At 39.6% G+C, this 25,169-nt stretch overlaps 3 protein-coding genes across 6 annotated transcripts; all 3 read right to left on the minus strand.

The window, feature by feature from the left end:
* Window positions 1-426: 426 nt before the first annotated feature.
* Window positions 427-4,155, minus strand: fdps (farnesyl diphosphate synthase (farnesyl pyrophosphate synthetase, dimethylallyltranstransferase, geranyltranstransferase)). 2 transcript variants are annotated; one of them, XM_077527177.1, is made up of 10 exons: window positions 3,989-4,155; window positions 3,437-3,589; window positions 3,210-3,350; window positions 2,608-2,688; window positions 2,383-2,505; window positions 2,225-2,313; window positions 2,075-2,147; window positions 1,908-1,985; window positions 1,699-1,833; window positions 427-982 (listed from the first exon to the last, which is right to left on the minus strand). In XM_077527177.1, exons 1-10 carry the CDS (start codon window positions 3,989-3,991, stop codon window positions 782-784), a joined length of 1,077 nt encoding a protein of 358 aa, XP_077383303.1. In that variant the 5' UTR covers window positions 3,992-4,155; the 3' UTR covers window positions 427-781. The 2 variants fall into 2 exon arrangements, with proteins under 2 accessions (XP_077383303.1, XP_077383302.1); XM_077527176.1 differs by lacking the exon at window positions 3,989-4,155 and having other exon boundaries at window positions 3,437-3,944.
* Window positions 4,156-4,622: 467 nt separating this feature from the next.
* Window positions 4,623-18,484, minus strand: fam189b (family with sequence similarity 189 member B). The gene is made up of 14 exons (XM_077527163.1): window positions 17,296-18,484; window positions 16,095-16,151; window positions 13,339-13,446; window positions 13,106-13,222; window positions 12,924-13,031; window positions 11,435-11,595; window positions 11,182-11,281; window positions 11,022-11,094; window positions 9,835-10,135; window positions 8,378-8,700; window positions 8,196-8,237; window positions 7,855-8,030; window positions 6,430-6,576; window positions 4,623-6,061 (listed from the first exon to the last, which is right to left on the minus strand). The coding sequence occupies exons 1-14, from the start codon at window positions 17,527-17,529 to the stop codon at window positions 5,816-5,818; spliced, it is 2,193 nt and encodes a 730-aa protein (XP_077383289.1). The 5' UTR covers window positions 17,530-18,484; the 3' UTR covers window positions 4,623-5,815.
* A 739-nt stretch (window positions 18,485-19,223) lies between these two features.
* Window positions 19,224-25,066, minus strand: rab13 (RAB13, member RAS oncogene family). 3 transcript variants are annotated; one of them, XM_077527184.1, is made up of 9 exons: window positions 24,720-25,066; window positions 24,271-24,586; window positions 23,869-23,929; window positions 22,992-23,052; window positions 22,837-22,914; window positions 21,280-21,369; window positions 20,989-21,054; window positions 20,841-20,891; window positions 19,224-20,054 (listed from the first exon to the last, which is right to left on the minus strand). In XM_077527184.1, exons 2-9 carry the CDS (start codon window positions 24,392-24,394, stop codon window positions 19,983-19,985), a joined length of 603 nt encoding a protein of 200 aa, XP_077383310.1. In that variant the 5' UTR covers window positions 24,395-24,586; window positions 24,720-25,066; the 3' UTR covers window positions 19,224-19,982. The 3 variants fall into 3 exon arrangements, with proteins under 3 accessions (XP_077383310.1, XP_077383308.1, XP_077383309.1); XM_077527182.1 differs by having other exon boundaries at window positions 24,271-24,599; XM_077527183.1 differs by having other exon boundaries at window positions 24,271-24,602.
* Between the last annotated feature and the right edge of the window lie 103 nt (window positions 25,067-25,169).

The raw sequence follows: 25,169 nt of genomic DNA on the forward strand, positions 1-25,169 counted from the left end.
AGTAAAGAGGTTTTGAGTTCAAATCTTGGCCCCGGCGTTCCTGTGTGGAGTTTGCATATTCTACACATGCTCGTGTGGGTTTTATTCTATGGAGGACCAAAACTGCCAAAATTCAAAATAAATAAATGACTAAAAGTGAAAATTAGAAGGGATATTAAAAAATATATATAATTCGAAAATTATATAAAAAAAAATATAAATTGAAATAAAAATATATATACTATATATTTTATATATTTTTCTTCATGTTTTTATGTTTACTTTAGTCATTTATTTATTTTGAATTTTGGCAGCTTTGGTCACCCATATTATTAATAACAAATTAACCTGGAAGCAATAACCTCACTCCTTGCCCAAAGTCAATCAGAATCGGCTCCAGCTGACCCACAACACTAATAAACATTTTAGGATACATTACACAGCACATAAGGGCAGAGACCAGAATAATATATCTGGTCATTTGTTATTTATTAAACAACCCAGTTTATGTCAGCCTATACTTACAGCAGCACATATGGAAAAATATTGAATTAAAAAAAGGAGGTCTGCCTGAATGTGTAGCTCTATCATACATAGTATAGAAAATGTCATGCATCTATAAATCACAACTGCACCTTTAATTATCCAGCCGAGAATTACTGGTGATGTCGCAATAAATAGATTAAGAAGCAAAATGTGAATGATAGAAACCACTGCCTCCATGGTTTATTATGCCACCCCCCTCACCACCACCACCACTTCAGCCATCTGAAGTCCTTTCACATTGTCCCATGCGCCCCTTTCACTTGTTCCTCTTGTAGATCTTCTTGGCAAAGTTGAGGAACACGGCGTGAGGAAGGTTCTGAGCGTGACACGCGATGAGCTTCTGTAAGCGCTGGTAGCTCTCGTCTTCGTACTTGCGGTAGCGGCTCGGCATCTGCAGGGTGTTGTACAGCGCTTTGACCTTTTCCACGCTGGCGTCGTCGTGGCGCCCGTAACACGCCTGAGGGGGAGAGCGGATGCAACTTTAAATCAGGGGCGGGGAGAGAATGTCATCTTAGCCCACCTCAGTCCAGAAAGGAGTCACTACTTTTTTTTTCGTAAATGACTCAATAAATTCTATATATTTTTAGTATTGAGGAGCAGACTTTTAACATTATTATTTGTATTTTTTTTTATATAGAGAGAGGGGAAGACCTTTATTTCTACCAATTTTATTTCATGTTACAATCCGGTATTTACATATATTTTGAAATGCTTAATAATTTTCAATTTTAATGTAATAGACTATCATATTTCGGAAATAGTGTTTATTGGGGACCTCATTTCCACAAATAAATATTGATGATTAAAATAAGAAAATTTCATAATATTAAATATTGGAAACAATTATCACAATGATCAGACTGTACAGAGTACCAGGCTTCTATGAGTGGTATACACACTTACCAAAAAGTAAGGAAATGTGCGTTTGTCGTAACAATGCTCCCTTTCGAATGGTGCCACATTTATAAGGAATATGCATTTGTGGAAAGAACACGCGAACTGATATTGTGATTTGCAACCACAAAGAAATTGCCACATCTTTTCTGTCAATAGCTAACATCTTTAAATTTAATAATACACAATCAGCACAGAAAATATGCCGCCAAATAATATAACGTTAGCAAAAATCATAAAAACATTGTAACTATTGACAATTACTGTCTTCAATCCCACCTCTAACTCTATTCTCTGCTCAGGGGTCAGGACCTCCATCGCCGTGACGACAAGCCAACTGCACTTGTTATCTTGGATATCTGTTCCGACCTTACCCGTCACAGCGGGGTCTCCGTAACAGTCCAGGTAGTCGTCCTGCAACAGGAGTATAGAGTTTCTTTATATCTGTAAAAAAAAAAAATACAAATTCTGACGCCAAGTAAACTCACCTGGATTTGGAAGAATTCTCCCATCTCCAGTAAGATGAGTTTGGCATTTTTATGCTCCTCTTCATCCATGATTCCAGCCTATGAAGAATTGAACATGTAAAAAGAGGTTGCATGAAGACTTTGGGTCTTCACTTGAACTGCAGACTCAACAACTGCCTTGTTTATACCATGTACATCGCTGCGGCCACCGGGAGGTAGAAGGAGTAGAAGGCAGTCTTATATTTCACGATAGCTTTGTACCTGAAAGTGGATAATATAATACCTTTGACAATCATTGCTTTACAGGGGGTATCATTCCCTTCATGTCCTCTACTTGCCTCTCAATGGTGAATCTGTTGAGGTCAATGTGACCAGGGGGCGCTGTCATGAGGTCCAGAGCTTGGCCCAGTTCTGTCTGGAAGGAGGTCTGCAATGAAAAGAGATGCCGTGAAATCCAATACTTTCAAATGTATTTCAAAATATACTCTAAAAATACCTCATTGAATAGCTCTAATAGGTGGACATAGTAGGGCTGGTTCCTGCAGTGTCTGCGTAGGAGCCTGTAAGTGCAGCCCTCCAAGAGGAAGGCATCGTTGATGGCATCCAAACCAATACCGTCCTTTAAAAAACAAGCAGACAGAAATCATGCAAAAAAAATAAAATATGGAGGAACATCACCATAAAAACTACTTTTTTTTTTTTTTCCCCTCCAAATCCTCACCTTCTTGTACCAACAGGGCTGTCCTCTGCGGGTCACAGACGCGTCCATGATATCATCGGCGACAAGGAAGAAGGCTTGAAGCTACAAACAACACCCGCAGAGCCAAAAGGTGTGAAAGCAGTGTGACACATCAGGTGTGAAATTGTGAAGCAACTTAACAGTGTTTCTTTGACATAATTGTGCACGCGTCTGTTTCTGCAATCCGCAGCAATTCACATTGTAACAATGGATTCTATTTGCATTTGTATCCGGATTTGAATAGATTCTTCTTCGCCCCATGTTAAAATCAGTTGTGCAGTTCTTGTGTAATCCTGCAATATGACAAGATGTTTTGCTATTGCTAAAGGAAATTGTTGCCATTTGTTTTATTTGAACCAGCATTTTCTCCCATCTGGTTAGCAGTCAAACGTAGGTCGATGTTGTGGGGGATGCATTGATGAAGTGCTGCTGCCACAAAGGAAAAATACAATCAACATTTTACTCTCTTATGGGCGTTATTAATTTTATTTTTTTTTGTCCACACTCCGGATTGTCGGTCGCTGCTTTCCTCGCTGTAACATAAGTTGTACCAGACAGTATGGGCCCCACAGTACAGAACTTACCAGTTCAACACACCATCCGACCACCAGAGCCCGCTGTACGTCAGCCTGGGTGAGCTTTGTTGGTGGGACGAGTTCCCGCAAGGAGCCAATCACAGACAGACCACGGTTTCTTTTGCCTCCCGGGACGTTGTACTGCAATAACTAGCAAATAAACACAACATACACGTCGTCTAAATCACTAGAGGTGCATGGCCGTTGTTGAAATTACAGCCGTGAAGTCACGTCACCTGTTTGAGCCGATTCATGGCGTCGAGCAGTACTGGGTCCGTGAAGTCCTGCTCTGTCAGCTCCCGCACCAGTTCTTCAAAGTGAGCTTCGAACAACCCCGGGTCCGAGAGCAGAGCCTTCTTGCATTGCGACCCGTTGCAGGCGCTGTCTCCCTGGACAGACGACAGTAGAGCTGCTCGATGTTGTACGTGCAGCGACGTCGCGGCTGGCCGCACGATTCGAACCATTTTCGGGACATTAACAGGCAAGCGGAGAAGGTGTCTCATCCCAACAAACTGTCCGAGTGCCCCTCCTTTCCAATGAGAAGTAAACCTAAGCCTTCGGCATTGGCTACTTTAACGCGAGCAAATGATGCGTAGCTTTTAGCAAACAAGAACAAGGATTAAGCTAAATTGCTATTATTAGCCATAATCTTCCCTTGTCATAACAAGTAGCGTTGGCTGACGTTAGCTGGCATCGTTTACCTTTAAACTGCCTGTCGGCAACGCAAACTGCGCTTATCTTTAATACAAAAAATACACTCTTATTTAGCACACACGCCCTTTACGTACCATACTTCTTTTGTCCACGTCTCCCAAACTGTATCGTAAAACAGAGCAAAGTTGCGTCCCTTTGGAATTTTCGAATTTTAATCAAACCGAGCACTGTGAACGTCTCTTGAAAACAGGATGTGCAGATTGTAGTTCCCTACGAGAATCACGCCCGTTTTATTGGGAAGCTGTAAAACTAAGATTCCCGTCACCCCTTGCGCCGGGTGGGTATGGGCGGGAATTAAGAAGGCTCGATTTGACACTCTGCGTTCTCATTGGCTACTTGTATCGAACCAGGATGGGCTTTCACGCAGACTGGCCAATAGAATGTAAAAAAAGGAAGGGTTTCAAGTGGAGTGGGAGGACTGCGAACCAATGGCTGAACCTTTATTTTTATTTTTTATTTTATTTTTTGTTTTAACTTGGAGACCAAGTAAACTAAAAGAAAAAGTACTAAAACAGGAATAAAGAAAATAATACAAGCTTAAATGTGTTTCGTTTTTTTTCAAAGATATTAGCATTTGAATATATATTTTTTTAACATTCTATGCCTAGTCATATTTAAAGACAACTTTACTATATACAGCTATTTACTATATAGTTTTTTTTTTTTTTTTACGAAGTGGACCCAGTAAAGGTGGTCAGGTGGTAGGTGTCATATTTACATACAATTTATTCAGGTTTTAAGGCTGTATCCTGCAAAAAGCCTGCCATACAGATCAACATCTCTTCAAATAAATAATGCAAGACATAATGCAATAATAATGCAAGACAAGAGGAGGTAGAAACACGTCTCGGTGGAGAGTGCCTGTATGTGTGTGTATACAGTACATGTACATCTTGAAAATGCGATTCTTATGGGTGAATACAAAATACACCTTTGCTGATGTTATCATCTTCATTTCGGTACATTTTGCAGAAAAAAAAAATCTGTCTGATGCCCTTAGTGTGAGCCTATACGGTAGTATCCTTACAAATATGTACATTAATTGCAAGAGACTCATTTAATCAGAGTCACAGTGCAATGAACACCATCTTTATCTTACAGGACTGTGAAAGCCACAATCAGATATGCTTGGTGCACAAGGACATATTGCACACCAAACTAGTGTGCTGCATATGCATATTTTATTTGCAACACTTTATTAGACACATATCTGTCTTTCAACACTTCCTGTATGTTTTGTGTGGAGGGGGGGGGGGGGGGGGGTCAGTGTCAACCCATGCAAATGAAGACATTTCAAGGACATGATATATTCTGTCTGATATTTGGGGAGGGGGTTGCAAAACATGCACAAACACCACACCATGTTTCCAAGGGGCCGGTCATAGAGAATACAAGATATGCATTCATATTATGTATACTGGCAATTGCGTTGGTGGCAGAAGGCGGGTAGAATTGCGAAAAGAAGAAAACTGTGAACAGGTTTGCTTATCTTATATCACTCAGCTAAATACACATGGCCAAGTCTCTTCATTTTTTTTTTTTTTTTTTTTTTTTTTTTTACATAGAGGACAAAATAAGTTTTTTTAATCACCATTCAACCTTGTGTTGAACAATAATATACAAAAGTCCCTCTACCATATTGTAATCCATTATGTTGAATGCTTAAGGGCCTGTCAGTCTCCAGTATTTTTCCACTGGGAAGGCTGCAGTCGAATGGAAAGAAGGTCTCGGGCCTCTCGGCTAACACTGTTTAGATGATGCCGGAAGAGGATCTAGTCTGGTATTGAGAGTGATGTACAGCACCTTAAGAATAAGGCCATAAGACGTTGGAGTTGATGGGTCTTCAAATGTCTTAATGACTGACACTCAAGCCATGATTATCTTCTCCGTTTTTCTTGTCTTCACAGCGCAGACTCTGAGTAGAGCGCTCCCGATGAGCCGCGCTGCAGATGAGGAGACACTAATCGGCGTACGGACACGGAGGACGAGGAGTTCAGATCCCCGCAGCTGCGCAGGTGGATTCCCTCCGGGACGCGGCCGGCGTGGCTGCGGTTGTGGCGGCTGTCGCTGTGTGAGTGATGGTGGGCGCGCTGGTGGGTGTGGTGGTTGGGTTGTCCTCGATTGGTGCTCCAAGGGGCTCGCCAAACCTGGATGACATTTAAAAAAAAAAAAAAAAAAAAAAAAAAAAAAAAAAACAGGGATGTAGACAAACAACATCAAATATTATTAGGATTCATCAAAACCAGAAGTTTGGCAGATAGTAAATAGAAACATAAGTAACGTTGCCTTGAAGCCTGCTAGCTTAAAACATAATAGGAAACGTCATAGACTGGCTAATGAGTTAGCTAGCAACAGAGTTCAAATGGACTCTGTGTTTAACTACCTAATGGCAATATTGTCTATGAACTGAGGGCATTATTTCCCCATGAAAAAAGGAAGGCAAACACTTGTCCGAAATGGGGTACAGTTTCCACTATTTGAGGGAATAAGGTAAGCTATAGTCGAGTGGACGTACTTGTTCCAAAGACAGATGGTTGGTGGCGGTGCCCTCAGCTCCTCCTCTCCTTTTAGGTACTTGCCCCGCGCTCCCAGCATGCTCGGAGGAGGGCGCCAGGTTACGTTTGGAGCGCTGCAGGAAGCGAGCCACCAGAACTCGAGTCACCTTGCGGGAGACAGGTTACAAGGTTGGAGTTGGCTGGTTGAAGTGGCTGGGGAGAGGGAAGTCTGGGTTTCCCTCCTGAAGCTGCTGCCCCCGCGACCCGACCCCGGATAAGCGGAAGAAGATGGATGGATGGATGGATGGATGGAGGTTACAAGGTCAGTATGGAAATATGTATATGAAAGCTCAAACCCGGACGGAATGACTTTTGTAAACAGAATGACTTACACCTATGTACTATATACACACTAAAAATACCACATTGTTTTCCTAGTTGTAAATTTAGAGCTGATTGGGTTACTCTTACCCAAACTTGGGTTAATTATTTTGATCCTAGGTTGAAGATTGGATTTGGGCAGGCTGAGCAGAACGTGGTCACCATTTTGTATATTTTTGTGTACTGAAGTTGAAGTTGACCTGGTGTAAAATAATAAGGGTTATTATAGTTTTGGAATTTTCATTTTAGTTAGTTTTGATTTTGTTTTAAGTTTATTTTTAATTTTATTTTTTTAAATTTAGTTAGTTTTAATTAGTTTTCAGGGTGGTTTTTGCTAGTTTTAGTTAAAAAAAAAAAGTGTATTACTTATGTGCAATATTTTATAAACAGCATGGTCAAATGAAAAAAGTAACACATTTCTTCCCCCAGCATTGCATTTGGGCTTAGTTAAATGGAAAAAGCATGAAAAATTGTCGCTGAGGAGTGATGTCCTCTGAAGATGCTTTTCTATTGGCTGCTGCTCGATGACGTCACTTCCGCGTGACACACTTTCAAACGTCCTTTATTCCGGTTATTATCAAAAGAAATCACATTTAAAAATCATCCCCAAAAGCTCATGCATTAAATTAATAACCAAAGACTAAAACGAAGGACATCTTCGCTATAATTATATTTAGGTTTAGTTAGTTTTGTAAAAATAAAATGTAGTTTCAGTTAGTTTTCATTTTTTTAAGAAGTGTTTTCGTTTTTATTTTATTTCGTTAACAAAATTGTTTTTTGAATTTTAGTTTTAATTTTTGTTGGTTTTTGTTTACTAAAATCACCTTGATAACAATGATAATAATAATAATAATAATAATAAGAATAATGATAATAATAATAGTAATAATAATAATAATAATAATAATAATAATCGTTTGACCTTGAAACATTTATTTTCTATGCATACTTCCAACATTTTACTATGGGTAATATCAAGTAAAAATGATCTGAGGTTCCGCTATATAAGTAGCCTATGAGGTTCAACTACGTGTATAGATATTTGAGAACCTTTTCCGACAAACCTTGAGGTCGCCAAGTGAGCGGTGGTATTCTCTGGGTAAACGCAGGGGAGACACCGGTGGAGCTTTGGAGGGAACTTGCACCCCCGGTTCTGTGGATTTCAAACCGTCTTTTCTTGGTAAAGTAGTAGCTGGCGGCAAAGACGAACGGGGCAGCAGCAGCGCGTCATTGGATGGACCTTATAGGAGAAAACAAGATCTTTACCTTCACATGTATTAATTTTTGTCATTGACTGAAAAAGACTTTTAAGTATCTTCCAGAGGTCCAGTTACATATTCTTTACACCTGAACACATTTTCAATGATCATAGCTTTCCATCTTTATAAAGTTGAGTCAATATTACCGATGCCTGGAGAAGCTTTGCTGCATCCAAAGTTCAAGTCAGCTGGAGGAGAAATGGCAAATGTTTTAAACCATTTGATAGTCTATTTAATCCAGAATTTCAAGGTACCCAATGACGCTTAACGCTAACTCATAGGGCTAATAGCAATGTTTCGTACATTAGAAGCGCCATGCCATAATTACCTGCACCTGTAGAGGAGCTGAGGCCCGGCTCACTACGTGACCTCATGATGCGTAGGAGGCCTTCGTTGTTGTTTCTGCCATCATCACATTTATTCCTCCCGGCCCGTCGTCGCAGGTACAGAGGCTGGTGCTGTGATGGCTGTCCGCCGCTCTGCCCCACACACTGCTCGCCGGCATCATGGTCACCCACTTGGCGTAAAGGAGTGGAGGGGCGAACTCGGATATCCGGTATGGCAGATTTCTGTTTTGAGGCGGACCCCACTATGGCCCCCAGCTGGGAACAGCTTCGAGCTAGCATCGCCTGGCGCCGTAACACCGGCGACCTGGAGGAGTGAAAAGTAGTCACTAGCACTGCGAGTAACACTGTAGACTGTAAACTATGGAATTTTTTTTTTCTTTTTAGCATACATTGATTTGGTCAGCCACCTTACTCTTAATATTACTAATTGTTAGCCTAATTGCACATTTTCTCAAGTCAATATCAATTTAAAAAAATACCAATGTGCTTGCAAAAAAATGTTTTTTAACGTCTGTAGATTATCAATCAACTCAGTTTATGATATTTGCAAAGGTCGACTTGAAGGAGCCAGATGGTCAAATTGATAATAGCATATTTTCTCAAGTCATACGGTCACAATATCAAGAAAAAATACAAATGTGCTTGCAAAAAAAAAAGTTTCTTAATGTCTGTAGATTATCAATCAATACAGTATATGATAATCTGCAAGGGTTGACTTGAAGGAGCCAGATGGACAAATTGGTAATAGCATATTTTCTCAAGTCATACTGCCACAATATCAATAAAAAAAAATACCAATATGCTTGCTAAAAAAAAAAGTTTCTTAATGTCTGTAGATTATCAGTCAATCCAGTTTATGATAATCTGCAAAGATCGACTCCTAGGAGTCAGATGGACAAATTGGTAATAGCATATTTTCTCAAGTCATACTGTCACAATATCAATTCAAAAAATATCAATGTGATTGCAAAAATGTTTTTTCTTCAATTAATCCAGTTTATGGTAATCTGCAAAGGTCGACTTGAAGGAGCCAGATGGACAAATTGGTAATAACATATTTTCTCAAGTCATACTGTCACAATATCAATAAAAAAAATGCTAAATGATAAAAAAATAAAAAATAAAAAATATTAATGTCTGTAGATTATCAGTCAATTGAGGTTATGATAATTTGCAGAGGTCAATTTGAAGGAGCCAGATGCGCATATTGCTCTGGGATTGGATTTCTTAGCCAAATTCCATATTTTTTCAAGTCATAGTCACATCAAAAATACCAATGTGCTTACTAAAAATGTTTCTTAATGTCTTAACGTATATTATCTGTCAGTCCAGTTCATGATAATCTGAAAAGGTCGACTCGAAGGAGCCAGATGGACATGTTTCTCTGAGATTGTATTTCATTAGCTGTCGCTGGTGTACCAAATGACCGTTCACCCACCTGTAGGTGGTGGCTACAGTACTGGGTGAAGAGCACGAGTTGGACCTCTCTCCCCTGAGGAAACGTCTGGCTCTGGGTCCTCCAGCCAGAGGACTCTCCGGCGTCTGTGACCGAGGATCACGGAGGCTAAGGCGCTCCGCTCCACCGTCCGGCCCGTCGCTCACCTCACTGACCGTTCTGCTGGCCCTGCCACCTGGATTCCTCAGTGCCACTTCCATCAGGCAGGAGTCCTCGGACGGGGACGAATCATCAGGGATGTCCACAATCTCTGACATGAGCAGAGACCCACTGTCCATGGAGACTAAATATCACCAGTAAAGGAAAATTATGTGAGCCCTTAGTGAAAAACTATGAAAACTGCAAATGTAGCTCAGTGTAAAAAAAAAAAAGAAAAGTTTTTTAAATAGTACTTTTGCTCCTGCAGAGAACCCGAATGTCAGGAAAATTGCTGCTATCACCGTTACGCTTTGCTGTTTAATTTTAACTGCTCGAGACTTTACACCACTAAGGCGTAGCTGTAAGAGAACCGGATCAATAGCTGCGTAAGAGGAACTGTTATAGCGGCAGAGAGGCTTATTTCACCGTCAACATGAATGTTTCCGATTTGTTTTGGAACATCAGAAGAAGCCAAAAAGTGCACTTGACTATTTTACCTGTCTGAGTTGTTTTAAACATATACCTTGACTAGGGATGTAACGATAACGGCAATATCACAATATTGCGATATTAAAACTGCCACAATATCCTCGTCGTCATATCAAGATATTAAAAGCAGCACATCAATTCAAAAGACCAGGTTGATTTCGATTTGTGCAGTTCCAGCAACCTCTGGTGGTTAGATTGTTAGCGCAGTTTAATTTTAATTTGGCATGTTTTGGCCACCTATGTTGAAGACCCATTACGTGTGCATTAGCAAGTGCCTCAATATTAAGTGTCATTACTTACTTGTACTTTTTGAACTACATGTGCATAATTATGACCTCAAATTGTATAGCCTTTTTAAAAATTGACCAACCAAGCTTATTTCTTTGTCACTGCTGTTATGCACAAAAACACAATATTGTTTGTTTTAAGTAACAATACCACGTGTTTTAAGAGATGATCAATTAACACTCAATTGATTGACATCTTATTGATCAATGAATTGATTGAATATTTCATACCGTACGTAATTAATCATTGCTCACCTTCTCCACTGAACGCAGTCGACGTTGCGCGCTCTCCGGACAGCTCAGCGCCGTTTTGGTCAAACATTGTACCCTTGACAGATACAAAACGACACCAGAAGCATCACCACATTGCCACTTATGTATATAAAAAATATTAATGAAAAAAAAAAATTCTTACCTGGCTGGCAGCTCTTTGTCCCATCACAACCTCATAAGGAGGAGGACAGTCAGTCGGGTAGAGCGGAATGGGGCTCTCCATGGAGCCATTGTAGGTGATACTACACATGAAAAATATTCAATTATTAATTCCATTCAGTATTTACAACCTTGATTGAGTTTTTTTTATATAATTTAAAACACAATGATAATCATATTGTTAAATTAGCACAAAGGTGTTCCTAATAAAGTGTCATTTGTTTTGCTTTTGCTACCTCTGTGCGTCCGTCTCCGAGCTGCAGGTGTACTCAGGAGGATAGTAAGGGGGCGGGGGAATGGGCGGAACAAACTCTTCAAAGTCCATGATGTTGGTCAGGAAGGCGTCCTGAGGCGTGGTACATTCCGGGTTGACGGAACGAGAACGGTGGGGCGCCAGCTAGGTGGGAGAACACGCAAGATTGTTCAACATACACTATAATGCAGGATTCATACCGTGGCCAAGTTTTGAGTCAATGTGCATTTTCGTTTGTTGAATGTGTGTATATATATATATATATATTTTTTTTTAGCTGGGTTCAATATTCTTTTTGGAGCTACTGCACATCATGCACCATCTTCCACTGTGTACTCATATAGACATTTGGAGAGCTAATAAAAACAACAGAATACAATTGATAAATATTATGAGACAAAATATTGTAAGAATTAACCATATATTTTAAATAAAGTCATAGAATGAGGGGAAAATGTTGGAATAATAACATATATTTGAAACATTTAACAATAACATGGCAAAAGAATGCAACCATTTTTAAAAAGACGTTGTCTTACATGTTGGACAAAAATGTTTAAAAATGATAAAATAGTAGCCCTAAGTGTTCATCAAAATGAGACAAAGGTTATATTGCTAAAAAGTATTGTATATTTAATATTGTTGTAAACCATTGTGACATTAGGCAGTTTGAACACTGCACTCCACTTAAATATAGGAAGATTAAAAAAACTGTAGCTGATTCAAATATAATAGCATAAATGTAAAAAAAAAAAAATGGAAAGTGTAAAAACAAAACTTTTTTTTAACTCATTCACTCCATTCACTTTATTTTCACTGAAGCAACCCCCACAGGCCCACAGAATATTGTGTTCTATTGCTATTAAAACATGGAACCTACCAAAACAAAGATTAGAGTTTATTTTTTCATCAGGAAACAAAAAGTATATTTCTATCTGTTTCCATTTTGCAGCAATTACCATTAGAATATAGCTAAGTTTCATCATTATTCACAAATACGCTGAGACTTGTGGGGAAACAGCTTGTTTTCATCATGGCCCTGGTTGATCTATTATATTCTGCTGCCACCTGCTGGCCGTTTTTGTAGTTACTATCATTTTGTCACCTGCTCTCTGCAGTTGAGAGGTTGCATCAAAGCCTTCTGTATGCTCTAGCATAAAAATAAAAAAAAAACACAAAAAAAAACCGAATAAATATGTCTTTGGGACACTTATTACATTTAAAATAGAACGTATTTATACGTTTTTGGGAGCAAATGAGTTCAAGACAAAATGCACGTCTTGCAGTAAAATGAAATACAATTGAACTATATCAAACTGAGAATCACTGATTTGAGATCATAATAGCAACCACTATCCATTAGAATGATGCAAAAGATTGCTTTTTTTCATACAAAATGTCAGAAAAAAAATCATTTTGTCATTTGATTTGTTAGTAAAAAAAAAAAAAAAAGTGCTTGTGTGTGCACTCACCAGGTGCACAAGGTCCAAGGAGAAAATGTGGATGCTGCAGGTGACCGTGGACAGAGTGCAGATGATGGTGGAAAGAATGCTCAGACCACACGCGGTGAACAAGAAGTCCTGCACAACAATGCGGACACACCTTCAGCTATTTTCGCTGAAAATGCGTAAATCGGGAGACGCGAGCTCTCTACCGTCAGTTGATGTCTAATCGCGTGGCAGTTCGAATTCAGGTGGAGGACGAGGGTTCCATCCTCTTTGCTGGAGCAGGATTCAGTGGGCGTGCAACACACGCAATGGCCATTCTCCACCTACACACGGAGCGCGAAATCAGGCAACTGCAGAACTCCAAATGTATTCCTGGAATATTCTATTGCGCATCTGTTTCCAAGGGCATTTTAGCACGAGACTTGCGTTTTGTTTGTACCTGGCAGGTGAGCATGGACTTGACCATCTGCGCGTTCTGACAGGAGAGCATGGAGCCGGCCAGACTGAGGATCACGCACACTGCAGACAGCAGCATGAAAAGAGAAACCTGTGGAGGGGTTCCGACATTCATTAACAGAACTAAAGAGCTTGAAGAACTCATATTGATGATAAACGATATGGACAAAAGTCTTGGGATATTCAATCAGGGCACCTTAATTCATCCCATATCTTAATTTGTGATCTTACCGTGATGTTTTTTCTTTGCTTGGACCCATTTGCAAGTACCATAAAAGCACAGTTAGATTAATTTGATGCAAAAGCACAATAAAATATCCTTGGAATGAACTAAAAGATTGATTATTCTCACTTCTTCTTCTACTTCTTCTTTTTTTTAGATAATGCACCAGCATAGTACCACTTTGCACCAAACAGAAACTATCATTCAAATTTCATCAACGTAACAGAAGCACATACATTCTTCCAGGACTCAGACAAACACATTTCCAGCCTGGAGTAACTTTGCAAATATGTAGCTAAGTCATATTTTACAGCAATGTATCAATAATTCACAGCTACAAGAGGATCCATCTGTGAGGGGTTGCCAGATCGATTAATAATACAAGACCCCTCGTGTGGACTGTCACGTTCAATTGCTGTTTATGGTGTCTATTAAAAAAAAAAGTGCAGTTGCATGACATCTTTTGGAAAGACTAAGTGCCTTGTTGGTTATTTCTCTTTCACGTCAAACCACAGCCCCTCTATCTCTTCCAGCTATTGTATATTTGCTAATGTAATACAAACTTCCATCCATTTTCCATACCAGTTACTCATTAGGGTCTATCCTTGTCCTAGCTGACTTTGGGAAAGAGGCGTGTGGCACATGGCCCTTTCAGGAATAGTCTTTAACACTCAAATTCACACCTTTGAACATTTTTACTCTTCAGTGAACTAACATGCATGTTTTTTGGGATGTGGGAGGAAGCTGGAGTAAAACCCACACAAGCACAGGGAGAACATGCAACATGCCGGAGCCAAAAGTTGAATCCTAGAACTGTGAAAGAGAACTGCTATTGCTAACAAGTAGGCATACTCGACTTGTAATAAAACAAATTAATTACAAAAAATGTGAGATTTTTTTTTTAAATAATTTATTTATGATTGTATGAAATCTACATCAGATGAATCCTTCTCCGATTCATGGCTACAAGAAAGGTTGGATGCAAACAGAGGAAGTAAAGTTTCTAGTGGTCCCGCTTGCTAACCGAGCTAAATAAGTACAATATACAAATCAAGTTTTATTTTGTTTTGTTTGTTTTGTTGTTTGCTACAAAGACTGCGGATAGTGTCAGCTTTATGTGATTAAAATACCCTGAAGAAACCAGATGAGACCTAGTCTAGCATTAGCACTCTTCACTATTAAAATACACTGAAGAAACCAGATGGGAGTTAGGCTAGCATTAGCACTTTTCACTATTAAAATACACTGAAGAAACCAGATGAGACCTAGGCTAGCATTAGCACTCTTCACTATTAAAATACACTGAAGAAACCAGATGGGAGTTAGGCTAGCATTAGCACTTTTCACTATTAAAATACACTGAAGAAACCAGATGAGACCTAGGCTAGCATTAGCACTCTTCACTATTAAAATACTCTGAAGAAACCAGATGGGAGCTAGGCTAGCATTAGCACTCTTCACTATTAAAATACCCTGAAGAAACCAGATGGGAGCTAGGCTAGCATGAGCACTCTTCACTATTAAAATACACTGAAGAAACCAGATGGGAGTTAGGCTAGCATTAGCACTTTTCACTATTAAAATACACTGAAGAAACCAGATGAGACCTAGGCTAGCATTAGCACTCTTCACTATTAAAATACTCTGAAGAAACCAGATGGGAGCTAGGCTAGCATTAGCACTCTTCACTATTAAAATACTATGAAGAAACCAGATGAGACCTAGTCTAGCATTAGCACTCTTCACTATTAAAATACACTGAAGAAACCAGATGGGAACTAGGCTAGCATTAGCACTCTTCACTAAGTAAACAGCCACCATGAATGTTTCATACATGAATATCCGCAGTTATTGTTTATGTTTTTGGAGTTCTTTATTCATAGCATCAAATTCATCATGCTGGATGAAGGAGAGATGGAAAATCTGTTACGTTGTCTGCCCTCAGCCTAGTTCTTCCTCCTGCCTCTGCTAACGTCATAGCATCTCGGCCAGTGTTTTTCTTTTTAAGAGTAACATTTCTTTCATCCATCCATCCATTTTCTTGACCGCTTATTCCTCACACATTTCTTTCATTTAAATATATTTAAAAATGGTTATCATGGAAATGAATACAACATTTTTATTTTCCGAACTGTGAAGTAGTGTTTCGCATGTCTGCCTCACAGTGGCAGCACAGTCAGAGTGGTTAGCACGTCTGCCTCAAATATGAGAGGTACCGGGTTTGAATTCTGGCTCAGGCCTTCCTGTGTGGAGCTTGCATGTTCTCCTGCTTGCTATTCTCCGGGTATTGTGGCTTTCTCCCACGTTCCCAAAATTTTGGGGGTCATTGAGAACTCTAAAGTCTGTATATGACTTGTGATTGCTCCACCTCACCCGTGATCACGATAAGGACAAGAGCTATACAAAATGGCTGGTTGGGTAATAATCTCCCTTTCCTTTTTTATCGTTAAGGTGTTACAGCATGTATAGTCTGATGTTACTGTAAAAAATGTTGGGGAAAGGGAAAACTGACATACCACCAGCGTTAAAGGTCTCTTCGATGAGAAAATGCCGGCCATCCCAGATGCCACCACCTACAAACAAAGACAAAGATAAACACAAGCTCTTTGACCTCACTTACAGTGGGTGTAAAAAGTCTACACACCCTTATTCAATTACCAAGTTGCTGTCGTAATTTTTTTTGGGCCAAAATGAATAATTTCAAACCTTTTTTCACCACTAATGTGACCTTTAACCAATCCCACTCATTTTTTTTTTTTTTTTTTTTTTAAATGTCCTCTTTAAAAGGTGAAGTACAGAAAACTGGGTTGCAGAAGTGCGCACGCCCTTTTATAACTAGGGATGTGATTATGTTCCGAATTCTCTGGTTAAATTGGAGTCAGCGCTCACCTGACACCATTTCAAGTGGCACCGGGTAACTCCAAATAGAGCCCAGCTGTTCAGGAGCTGTAATTAATTAATCATGATGTAAAAACTATTTAATTCTTTAAATTATATTTAATTATGATATTTTGATGTTTTTATGAAGTAGAATATTTTAGAGTGACATTTTCCTGAATAAAAACATATTAAACTCTTTTACTGCCACACCTAATTAAAAAAAAAATTAAAAATTGTAATTCTAATTCGCAGCTCTAGTTAGGGCCCGGGCAGCTACCGCTGCCATCTGCTGGCCATAGTTAGTGGGTGTTTTTGATTTCACAACTCATTGACTGTGCTGCAAAAAAAAAAGTAGTTGTCACTTAACGTTTATGGCAGCATACATCATGATTTTACTAAACGTTATAAAACGTTTTTGGCGGTCAAAGAGTTAAAAAAAAGTTTTTTTTTCTTCTTTTCAATGTGGAAAAATTATTTGATATTTGAATATTTTGATTTACAACCATAGCCAAGGAGCAAATTAAACTCGTATCTCAAGTCATGTCTGTATTTGTATGAAAAACACTTGTAGGCTATAAATACAAAAGAAACAAATGGTGGTAACAGTGTGCCGACGTATTCTTACGCTACTTCGTAAACTATTTCATTGTCGCTTGTTTGTGACTTTGAAACATCGTACGTCGGTACCTTCGTAAACTTTAAGGACCCTTGCAAAGACAGTGACAGTTTGACCCTTTGCTTCACTTTACCTAATTCATTATTTAAGGCAACCTACAGTACATCCCATGTTCATCTTTGAAGGTTTCAGTGAGCATACTGTGAGCTGCTTATACTTACAAAAAGTCCGGCCCAAAAAGGACAGGACTGCCTCACGCGAGGAGACGATGTGAAGGCCATGCTGGTGAAGGAGAAGGACAGGACCATGGAACCCAGGCACACGTGGCACAGGCCCAGATAGAGAAGCAACCTGGTCCCGCCGGGGCTTTGACCCGAAATGCCACGACGGCTGTCCGACCAACCCCGGGACCCGGAGGCGGACGCCACGCTGCTGGAGTCTGACGGTGAGGGCATGTTGGAGCAGTGATGGAAGGGGTTGGACTTAATCTGTAGTTCTTGAAGCTAAAGTTCAAGGGTGACTGAACATTGTGAGCCTGGTCAGCAGAAAGTTGAGAATGGAGCACACAAACAGCCAGCTCATTTGACTGTTTCAGCCATGACTGTAGAAGTCAATACACCTCACAGCACCTCCTCCTGCAACAAGACTCCTTCATGCGGCTCATATTGACGCTTTTGCTTGCTTATTTTTCACTTCTTTCACCTACTTCCACTCTCTCGCCCAGTGGCATTGCGGCAAGCAGCGTGTTGTCAAACATCCCAAAACAGGAAAGATGGAAAGACGCGCATCTCTCTCAGCTTGTGGCCCGCTCGTATGCGTGTGTATGTATGTGTGTTGTTCTCCCCCGACCTTCTGTTTGGACCACCGACAAGTAAAGGACGAATATCTCTCACCTAGTCAACACGAACACCTTCCATCGATTGGGAAAATGCACCAGAAGTGATGCTCCACCTAACGGGGATTGAACGCTGACAAGTCCGCCTGCTGTGCCGCCTCTTTTCCTCCCCGCAGTCACGCGGGCATCACGTCCACTCGCGTGTTAAGTGCTCCGGACGTTAGCTCACTGCATGCAACCTCCTTCACTCTTCACAAATTTAACAACACGCCACACTTCAAATCACCATCTCATGTTCGCGTTTTCAAACGCCTCTGCGTTGTTTTCCTGCGTGGATCCGCCTCAGGGATGGAAAAGCACCGTGTGATATGCAAGCCCGAACCTGCTCCAGTGCGTGATGACAAGGCACGTAAAGCGTGCGTAAGATGCGGCAGAGGAGGTGGGTGCTGATGCTGGAAAGGGAGGGCGGGAGGAAGGAATGAAGGAAAAAAAATGGAGATAGAAGGAAGGAAGGGTCCAGCAGATGGTTGCCTGGCAACAAGATGCGGCACATGTAAAGCAAAGCAAGTCAGCTATGTGAACTACTAAATTATATGATTTTTTTTTTTTTTTTTTTACTTTTGTTGGTGGTTTCGGCTAGCTTGAATTGCGGACAGTTGCCCCAAACATCAAATTTTTGTGATGCAAGCCGAAAAATTCAGAATAATTCTCACGATTTGTCTTTTCTAGCACGCTATTCGGGAGAAAGTAAGCACTTGTATTCCTCTTCGACATTTTTCACAAGAGTTATGTGAAACCTGCAAGATACTCTTTTCACTAGCCAATCAAATTGGTCAGTTACTTTCTACTCTCAGTACATTGGCCTGCTTTCTTCTTTGGTTATTTTCTACTTTCTTGGAGTTACTATCGTTTAGCACACTAGCTAATTTGTACATTTTTGCCAACAATTGGGCTGAAGTGATAAAACAAAACAAAACAACTAATATTATTTTTTGGGGCAAACCTACTGGTCATACAGACCAGACAGATTTTCTTAATTTTAAATTTTAGGTGCAGTCTGGAGCCCCTATGCTATCGCTAGCCCAATAGCATCGTTACGAAGCCATTCGTAACCTATTGGCACAATATTGTGCTAGCTAAAATTTGTGTTTTTATTTATGTCTGTGTAGATTATTAGTCATGGTAATCTACAAATGTTTAACTTTCTTAAGGCAAAGGATCTAGAAAAAAAGAAAGTGTGAAGGAACTCTGAAGCATAAGTAGTAACAGTCGCTTTTGTTAGTATAGTAGGCTACTTTCAAACAACACAAACACCACTGTCTTCAGTTTTTATTCAACACAAGTGTAGCCACAGACCAAATCCAAATATAGTGGCATGAAGCCTACTAAGATGCAGGACGTGTAGCCTATTTTGGCAGGAAGAAAATAGTGAGCTGCTATCATCACAGTACTTGCGAGTAAGCAGGAAATTGCTCAAATGGTCTCACAAATCTCAAATCTTACTCATTCACTTGCGTCATCCATCATTCATCTCCTCGATTGCACTTATGACTGCCTCAAACTTACACGTACTCAAGTCTTTTCATATATTTACTTTTCATATACCATATTTAGTTTGAGGGTGTCTTACCTTCCCTCGGTGCACTCCTGCTTGATTCTAAAATCGAACATGCTGAAACTACATTGGAAGCCCATTCAATTTGTCATCAAAACAACACAATCACATCTCACAAATTCTCACTTGTCCTCTGTTTTAGGATTTGATGATAGGTTGGTGACACATATTACCCACGCCACAAGTGTGAGAAATTAATTGAAAAAGCTTACAATAAGCCATTGAAATGATTTGTCACCAACTATGACAACCCCTTTTTCAAAATGGAATGTAATGCAGTTGTGGAGATTGTGCAAAGAACACGCAATGTGTTGGATATATTGTGAACATGTGAGCCACCAGATGGAGACATGACACTTCCTGTGTATGTGGTTCATATGTGCTTTTTTTTTTTTTTTTTTTTTTTTTTTTTAAAGTTGAGGGGCAACTGGCACAGTGTGTGGTGTGTGTTCCAATGTCTAGAGAAGAGCACATTTGGAAGTTTTTTTCTCTGTGCTGCTGGTGATCTTCACCTCTCGGCCCGTGGGACCCTTTTGACCAAAGGCAAACAGGAAGAAGACATTTAGGACCTGGTCAGAATTCTTCAAAGTATAAATCAAGGATGTAACAATATCCAAACATCCCCATACGATATCACTATATGACGCTCACGATACGATATTGTGGGGAGTTTTGCGATATTTAAAAAAAGGTCACAATATTAAACATAGAAGAGCCAAAACAACCCTAATGAAAATTAAATTGCACTAAAAAAAAAAACTAGCCACTAGAGGGTGCTGGAAGTGCACAAATGGAAATCAACCTGACTTTTTTTTCATGACGACGACTGCACTGTGGCAGTTTCAACATCACAATATCACGATACTGCCCTTTCATTACATCCCTACTCTAAACCCAACTTAACTCATTCAGTGCCATTGACGGCTATAAACGTCAAAGATCCATTTTTATTGGGCTGGCAGTGAATGAGTTAATGATGATGTTCTTACCTAGTTGTTTTACGATTTTAAACAAATGTTGACTGTCGAGAAATCAGGACAAATGTGATCATTTTTCATTCCTTATTTTCACATTATTTAACTATGTTCTCCAAAAATTGGTTAATTAAAATGTATGTATTTTTATGTATTTCTTATTTGTTTATGCAATTAAATAATTTGTTCATCAATTCATTATATGTAATGAAATATTAAAATATTTTTAAATTGACATAACAGTCCATCATTTCTAATTAAATTAATTATAAATAATGACAACAATCCGTGTGACCCTTTAGCACAAAAGTTTCGCCATCACTGCTTCAATATTTGACTTACAGATTTTTTGCTGGATTTGTGAAGTATGTCTCTTGCCAATGACAGAAAGGACTGCAAAATTAAAAATAAAAACAGACAAAGATGAATGTTAGTGTCTAAGAGGAAAAAAAACTCAATATGGTTGAAAGTTTACTGCATTGCAGCTCACCTCCTCAACGTTAATACTGGACTTGGCGCTGGTTTCAAAGAACCTGATGCCGTGATCCTTAGCCAGCTATAAACAACAAACACGGCATAATTACACAGTGCCAGGATATAGATGGCAATCACTTCCTGTTTCTTATCTCAAGTAAACAGAACGCCGAGGCACCAAATGTGTGCACCTTACGCAAACATTCCCTCCCTGTAATCATTACTGTCAGCAAGTGCTTCTATACATTGAAAAATGCTTTAAACACAATATTGCACACAGATGGCATTTCTGTCAGGCTCAGCTCACCTTTTCTCCTGTTTCCTTGGTAACCTTCCGTTTTGCCTCAATGTCGCACTTATTACCAAGCAACATTCGACTCACCCCTGCTGATGCATTCTGGGAAACAAAGGGAGAAATGGATTGATTAGGTCGGGTTGCGCTGCATTCAGATGGTGGCTGGGGGACGCATTCAATCGAGAAACAGGCAGCCAGCAAACAAACAAGATGATGGATGTTGGAAACACAATCACAGCTTCTGTTCTGAGGCCTAGATTGCTGATAGCATTGAGTGGATTTGCATCTGCTTGGACAGTCACATGTCACGTAGTGCTTAAAGTTCTTGTGACGTGAAAATTAAAATGTCTTTGACACACCAAAAAGAAGAATGGTGTAAACAACCCTGACACATAATAATAATAATAATAATAATAATAATAATAATAATAAAAGCAGCCACACTATCCTGAAGCTCCAGTCCACATTCCGGCTGTCAAGTTGCAACTATATTCTCCCTTGTTCTTCTATTTCCTCCCTGTGATGTGCATGCACTCATGGATGACAACGAGGCACTCTAAAGTAGGGGGAAGATGCAATTTGTGGGTGTAGGCATAGCTAAGCGCTAAGAGTTAAGTGCACTAGGGATAGACCGATTATCGGCCTGGGTGATATTTAGAATTTTGACAAATATCGGCATCGGCCATTTTAAAAGAACCATGTGGCCGATGATAGAGCCATTAAAAAAATAACTTCAGGGAACTAATTATTTAAATTTCCAGAGATTCTGCTAACCCTTGGGAACTCTCTGAACCTTCTGTTTTTGTTTCAAATGAACTAAAATAAGTAAAAAAAAACAACTGATATTTTGAAATTTGTGAATACTTTATTTACTGTAGAAAACAATATTTACTTGTTTAATTTTTTTATTTAATTTTTATAAACATGCTACTGCAAGAGAATAAGATTTTTTTTTTAACTCCAATATTTAACGAACCCTAAAAGCTGTTCGTTAAACATGTGCTTAAAAATTACCCAAAAATTATGAGCTGGAGTTTGTATTTTTTTTTCCCAAATTTTAATGCCAATATTTTCCCTTTCAGTGAACATGAATATCGGCTCCAAATATCGGTTATTGGCGTCCTTGACCAGTAATAAATATATCGGTCTATCTATAAAGTGCACGCCGCAATTGCGTCAGAAAACCACTGACGTGAATGGTGCTCAAACATCTCACAGTGCCGTTTTATTTGCACGCAACAAAAATCAGGAAAACTGAAATGGTAAAAAACTGCACAGTGAATGAATTAATTATGAAGTGCTTTAATGTAGACTGTTTCAATATTAAGTGAGCTCCTGATAGTTTACCTCATTCAATAGCAGACTGTAGTTTTTTTGTCCCATGTATGGTTTGCCTTACACCTCCACTTGAAGTATTTCACCAAAAGGGGCAAAAGCAGATTTGTGTAGCTGAAGAGTCTCTTTAACAGTAGCGCGGTACTTGCAGTGAGCAAAGTCAGACACTCATGACTAACATGAATGCTAGAGCGCACTATTTTTAAATGTTTGCTCGGTGGAAAATAGCCTCACTTCTTTGATGCTCTTCATCCAGTTCTGGATGTTTTCAAATGACTTCTCGTCTGTGATGTCGTACACCAGTATGATGCCCTGGCGGAGGGCGAAAGAGAGGTCAGCTACTTTACAGTATGCGGAGATCACGAAGGCCTGATCATCCCCGGGCTTACCATGGCTCCTCTGTAGTAGGCCGTGGTGATGGTCTTAAACCTCTCTTGGCCCGCCGTGTCCCTGCATGAGGCAAAAGTGGTCAAAGCAGAGTGGACAGAAGGCAGGGCTGCACTTTTCATCTGCAGGGTGCGTTATTAAAATGTTGGCAGAGAACAAAATGGCTGTCGTCGGGTTGCCAAGAATGTGTGCAGACACAAGCAATGAATCTGACTTGAAGTGACAGCAGGGATAGAGAGAGAGCTACAGGCAGGATAGGAAATAATGTCATTATCAAGCACAGTGGAACCGCAGAGGAATTCTGAATTTGACCTCTCTAAAGTCGCATTAAATGAGTTTGAACCACAGTCATAAAAGAGCATCAAAGTATTAAATCTGGGTGTTTATTTAGCTTTTTATTTTTTTTTGTGTGTGGCCTTTTTATTTCCAGTGAAGAGTCGCCACAATGGTTGACATTCAGTGGCGGTTTCTGGCATGAAAAGATCAAAAGAAGAGAAAAAGGAAGCAGTAACTTTTCTTATTAGCATATAGTGTTGTAAGTAATCTATTTTATTAGCCTCTTGCTAATTTATTAGCTTCTCCTCAAGATGCTTGATTGCTTCAGATTTTCAGGTGACGTACTGAATTTAGATGAAAATGTAAACATGTTTATTCTTACTCATTTCTTTAAATTCTAGTAACTTTTTCGGTATGTGTGTCTCGCACAGGATGCCATTCAAGCCACTGACAATGCCACATGACACCAGCATATCTCTTACGTTTACTTTCAACTGTTTAACTTTTTAAATGGATCTTACGCTTGTGCATGTGCTTACATGCAGTACACTCATCATGTGTCATGTGAGGCACAGTTCAAAACAACACAGCATCATCTCTTACCATACTTGCAGTTTCACTTTCTTCCCATCCACTTCAATGGTTTTAACTTTAAAGTCGATGCCTGGGAAGAGGGGGTTGGGGGTTGGATAGTTGCGGGGAGGGAGGGGGGGGGGGGCAAACAATCATTTAAATGCCTCAGAATTTAACCCACCCACTCATACACGCACTGCATAGTGTAGCATAATATAGGTCACAGTCTGTTGGGTGGAGACTGGTTCAAAAATCACAGGGAGATGGTTAGAAAGATTGGAATGAGTGTGGGTGGAAGAATGAGATCTGTATGTGTGTGTACGTGTTAATTCAACTTCACATATTGGCTCAAGAGAACGAAAGTGTTAAAAAGTCTAGACATGACAATAAATTAGGAGAGTGTCACTTTTAAGAGACATTTAGAAAACGTACCGATGGTTGATATGTAGGTGGAGTTGAAATTGTCCTCAGCAAAGCGAATGATCAGACATGTTTTGCCGACACCACTGTCTCCGATGAGCAGCAACTTGAACAGAAAATCATACTTTTTCGCCATAGCTCAGAGACGTTCCTTCAAATAGAAATCCTTAAAAGTTGACAAAATCCGTCCCTTTTTGTTGTTGCAAAACTTCCTTCCCTTCCTTCTCAAACTTGACACCGGTAAACTCGGATCCCCCTCAGCGCCCCTCTTCTGTCCCGTGTGGGTTGACCAGCGTTGTTGACCAGTACTTCACATCCGCATACATCACTGTAAAGTCGTCCTACTTTGAACAAAAGTACTTTTGAGGCCGTTTACAAACATACCAAAGTGTCTACGTGTTTTTTTTCTGCCTCCCCCCCCAACAACAACCAAAAAAACTTGCAGTCGGCCCAGAACTTACGTAGTGGGAGAGCTTCGTGGGAGTATCTCTTGGACATGCATTACTGGGAAGTTACACTAGATGACGCTATCTGACCGTTTTCGAACCTCGGGATGGTTTAATAAGCTTCAACAGGCGTCAAAGGCGGTTAGAGTGACCAAAAAAAAAAAAAAAAGTATTTGAGTACTGTTACTGAAGAATAATACGACTGAAGTAAAAGTAGAAAATATATAGTCCTTCAAATAATTACTCACAGTGCTAATAAGAAAAAAAATCTACTGACTGGGCAACTGGTGAGTAAATTCAGATTTAAAAAAAAAAGCATACCATTTTATTTTTACTTTTTTTTTTTTTTTTTACATTCTCTCGTTTCGTTATCGTTATGTATTGTGTTATAAAAGTGTAATGCAGAAAGCAAAAAAATAAAGAAAAGAAACGGTTGCTTCAGGGTCACGTGATGCTATTAACATC

The sequence above is a fragment of the Festucalex cinctus genome, chromosome 7 (assembly GCF_051991245.1).
Source record: "Festucalex cinctus isolate MCC-2025b chromosome 7, RoL_Fcin_1.0, whole genome shotgun sequence".
Lineage (NCBI taxonomy): Eukaryota > Metazoa > Chordata > Actinopteri > Syngnathiformes > Syngnathidae > Festucalex > Festucalex cinctus.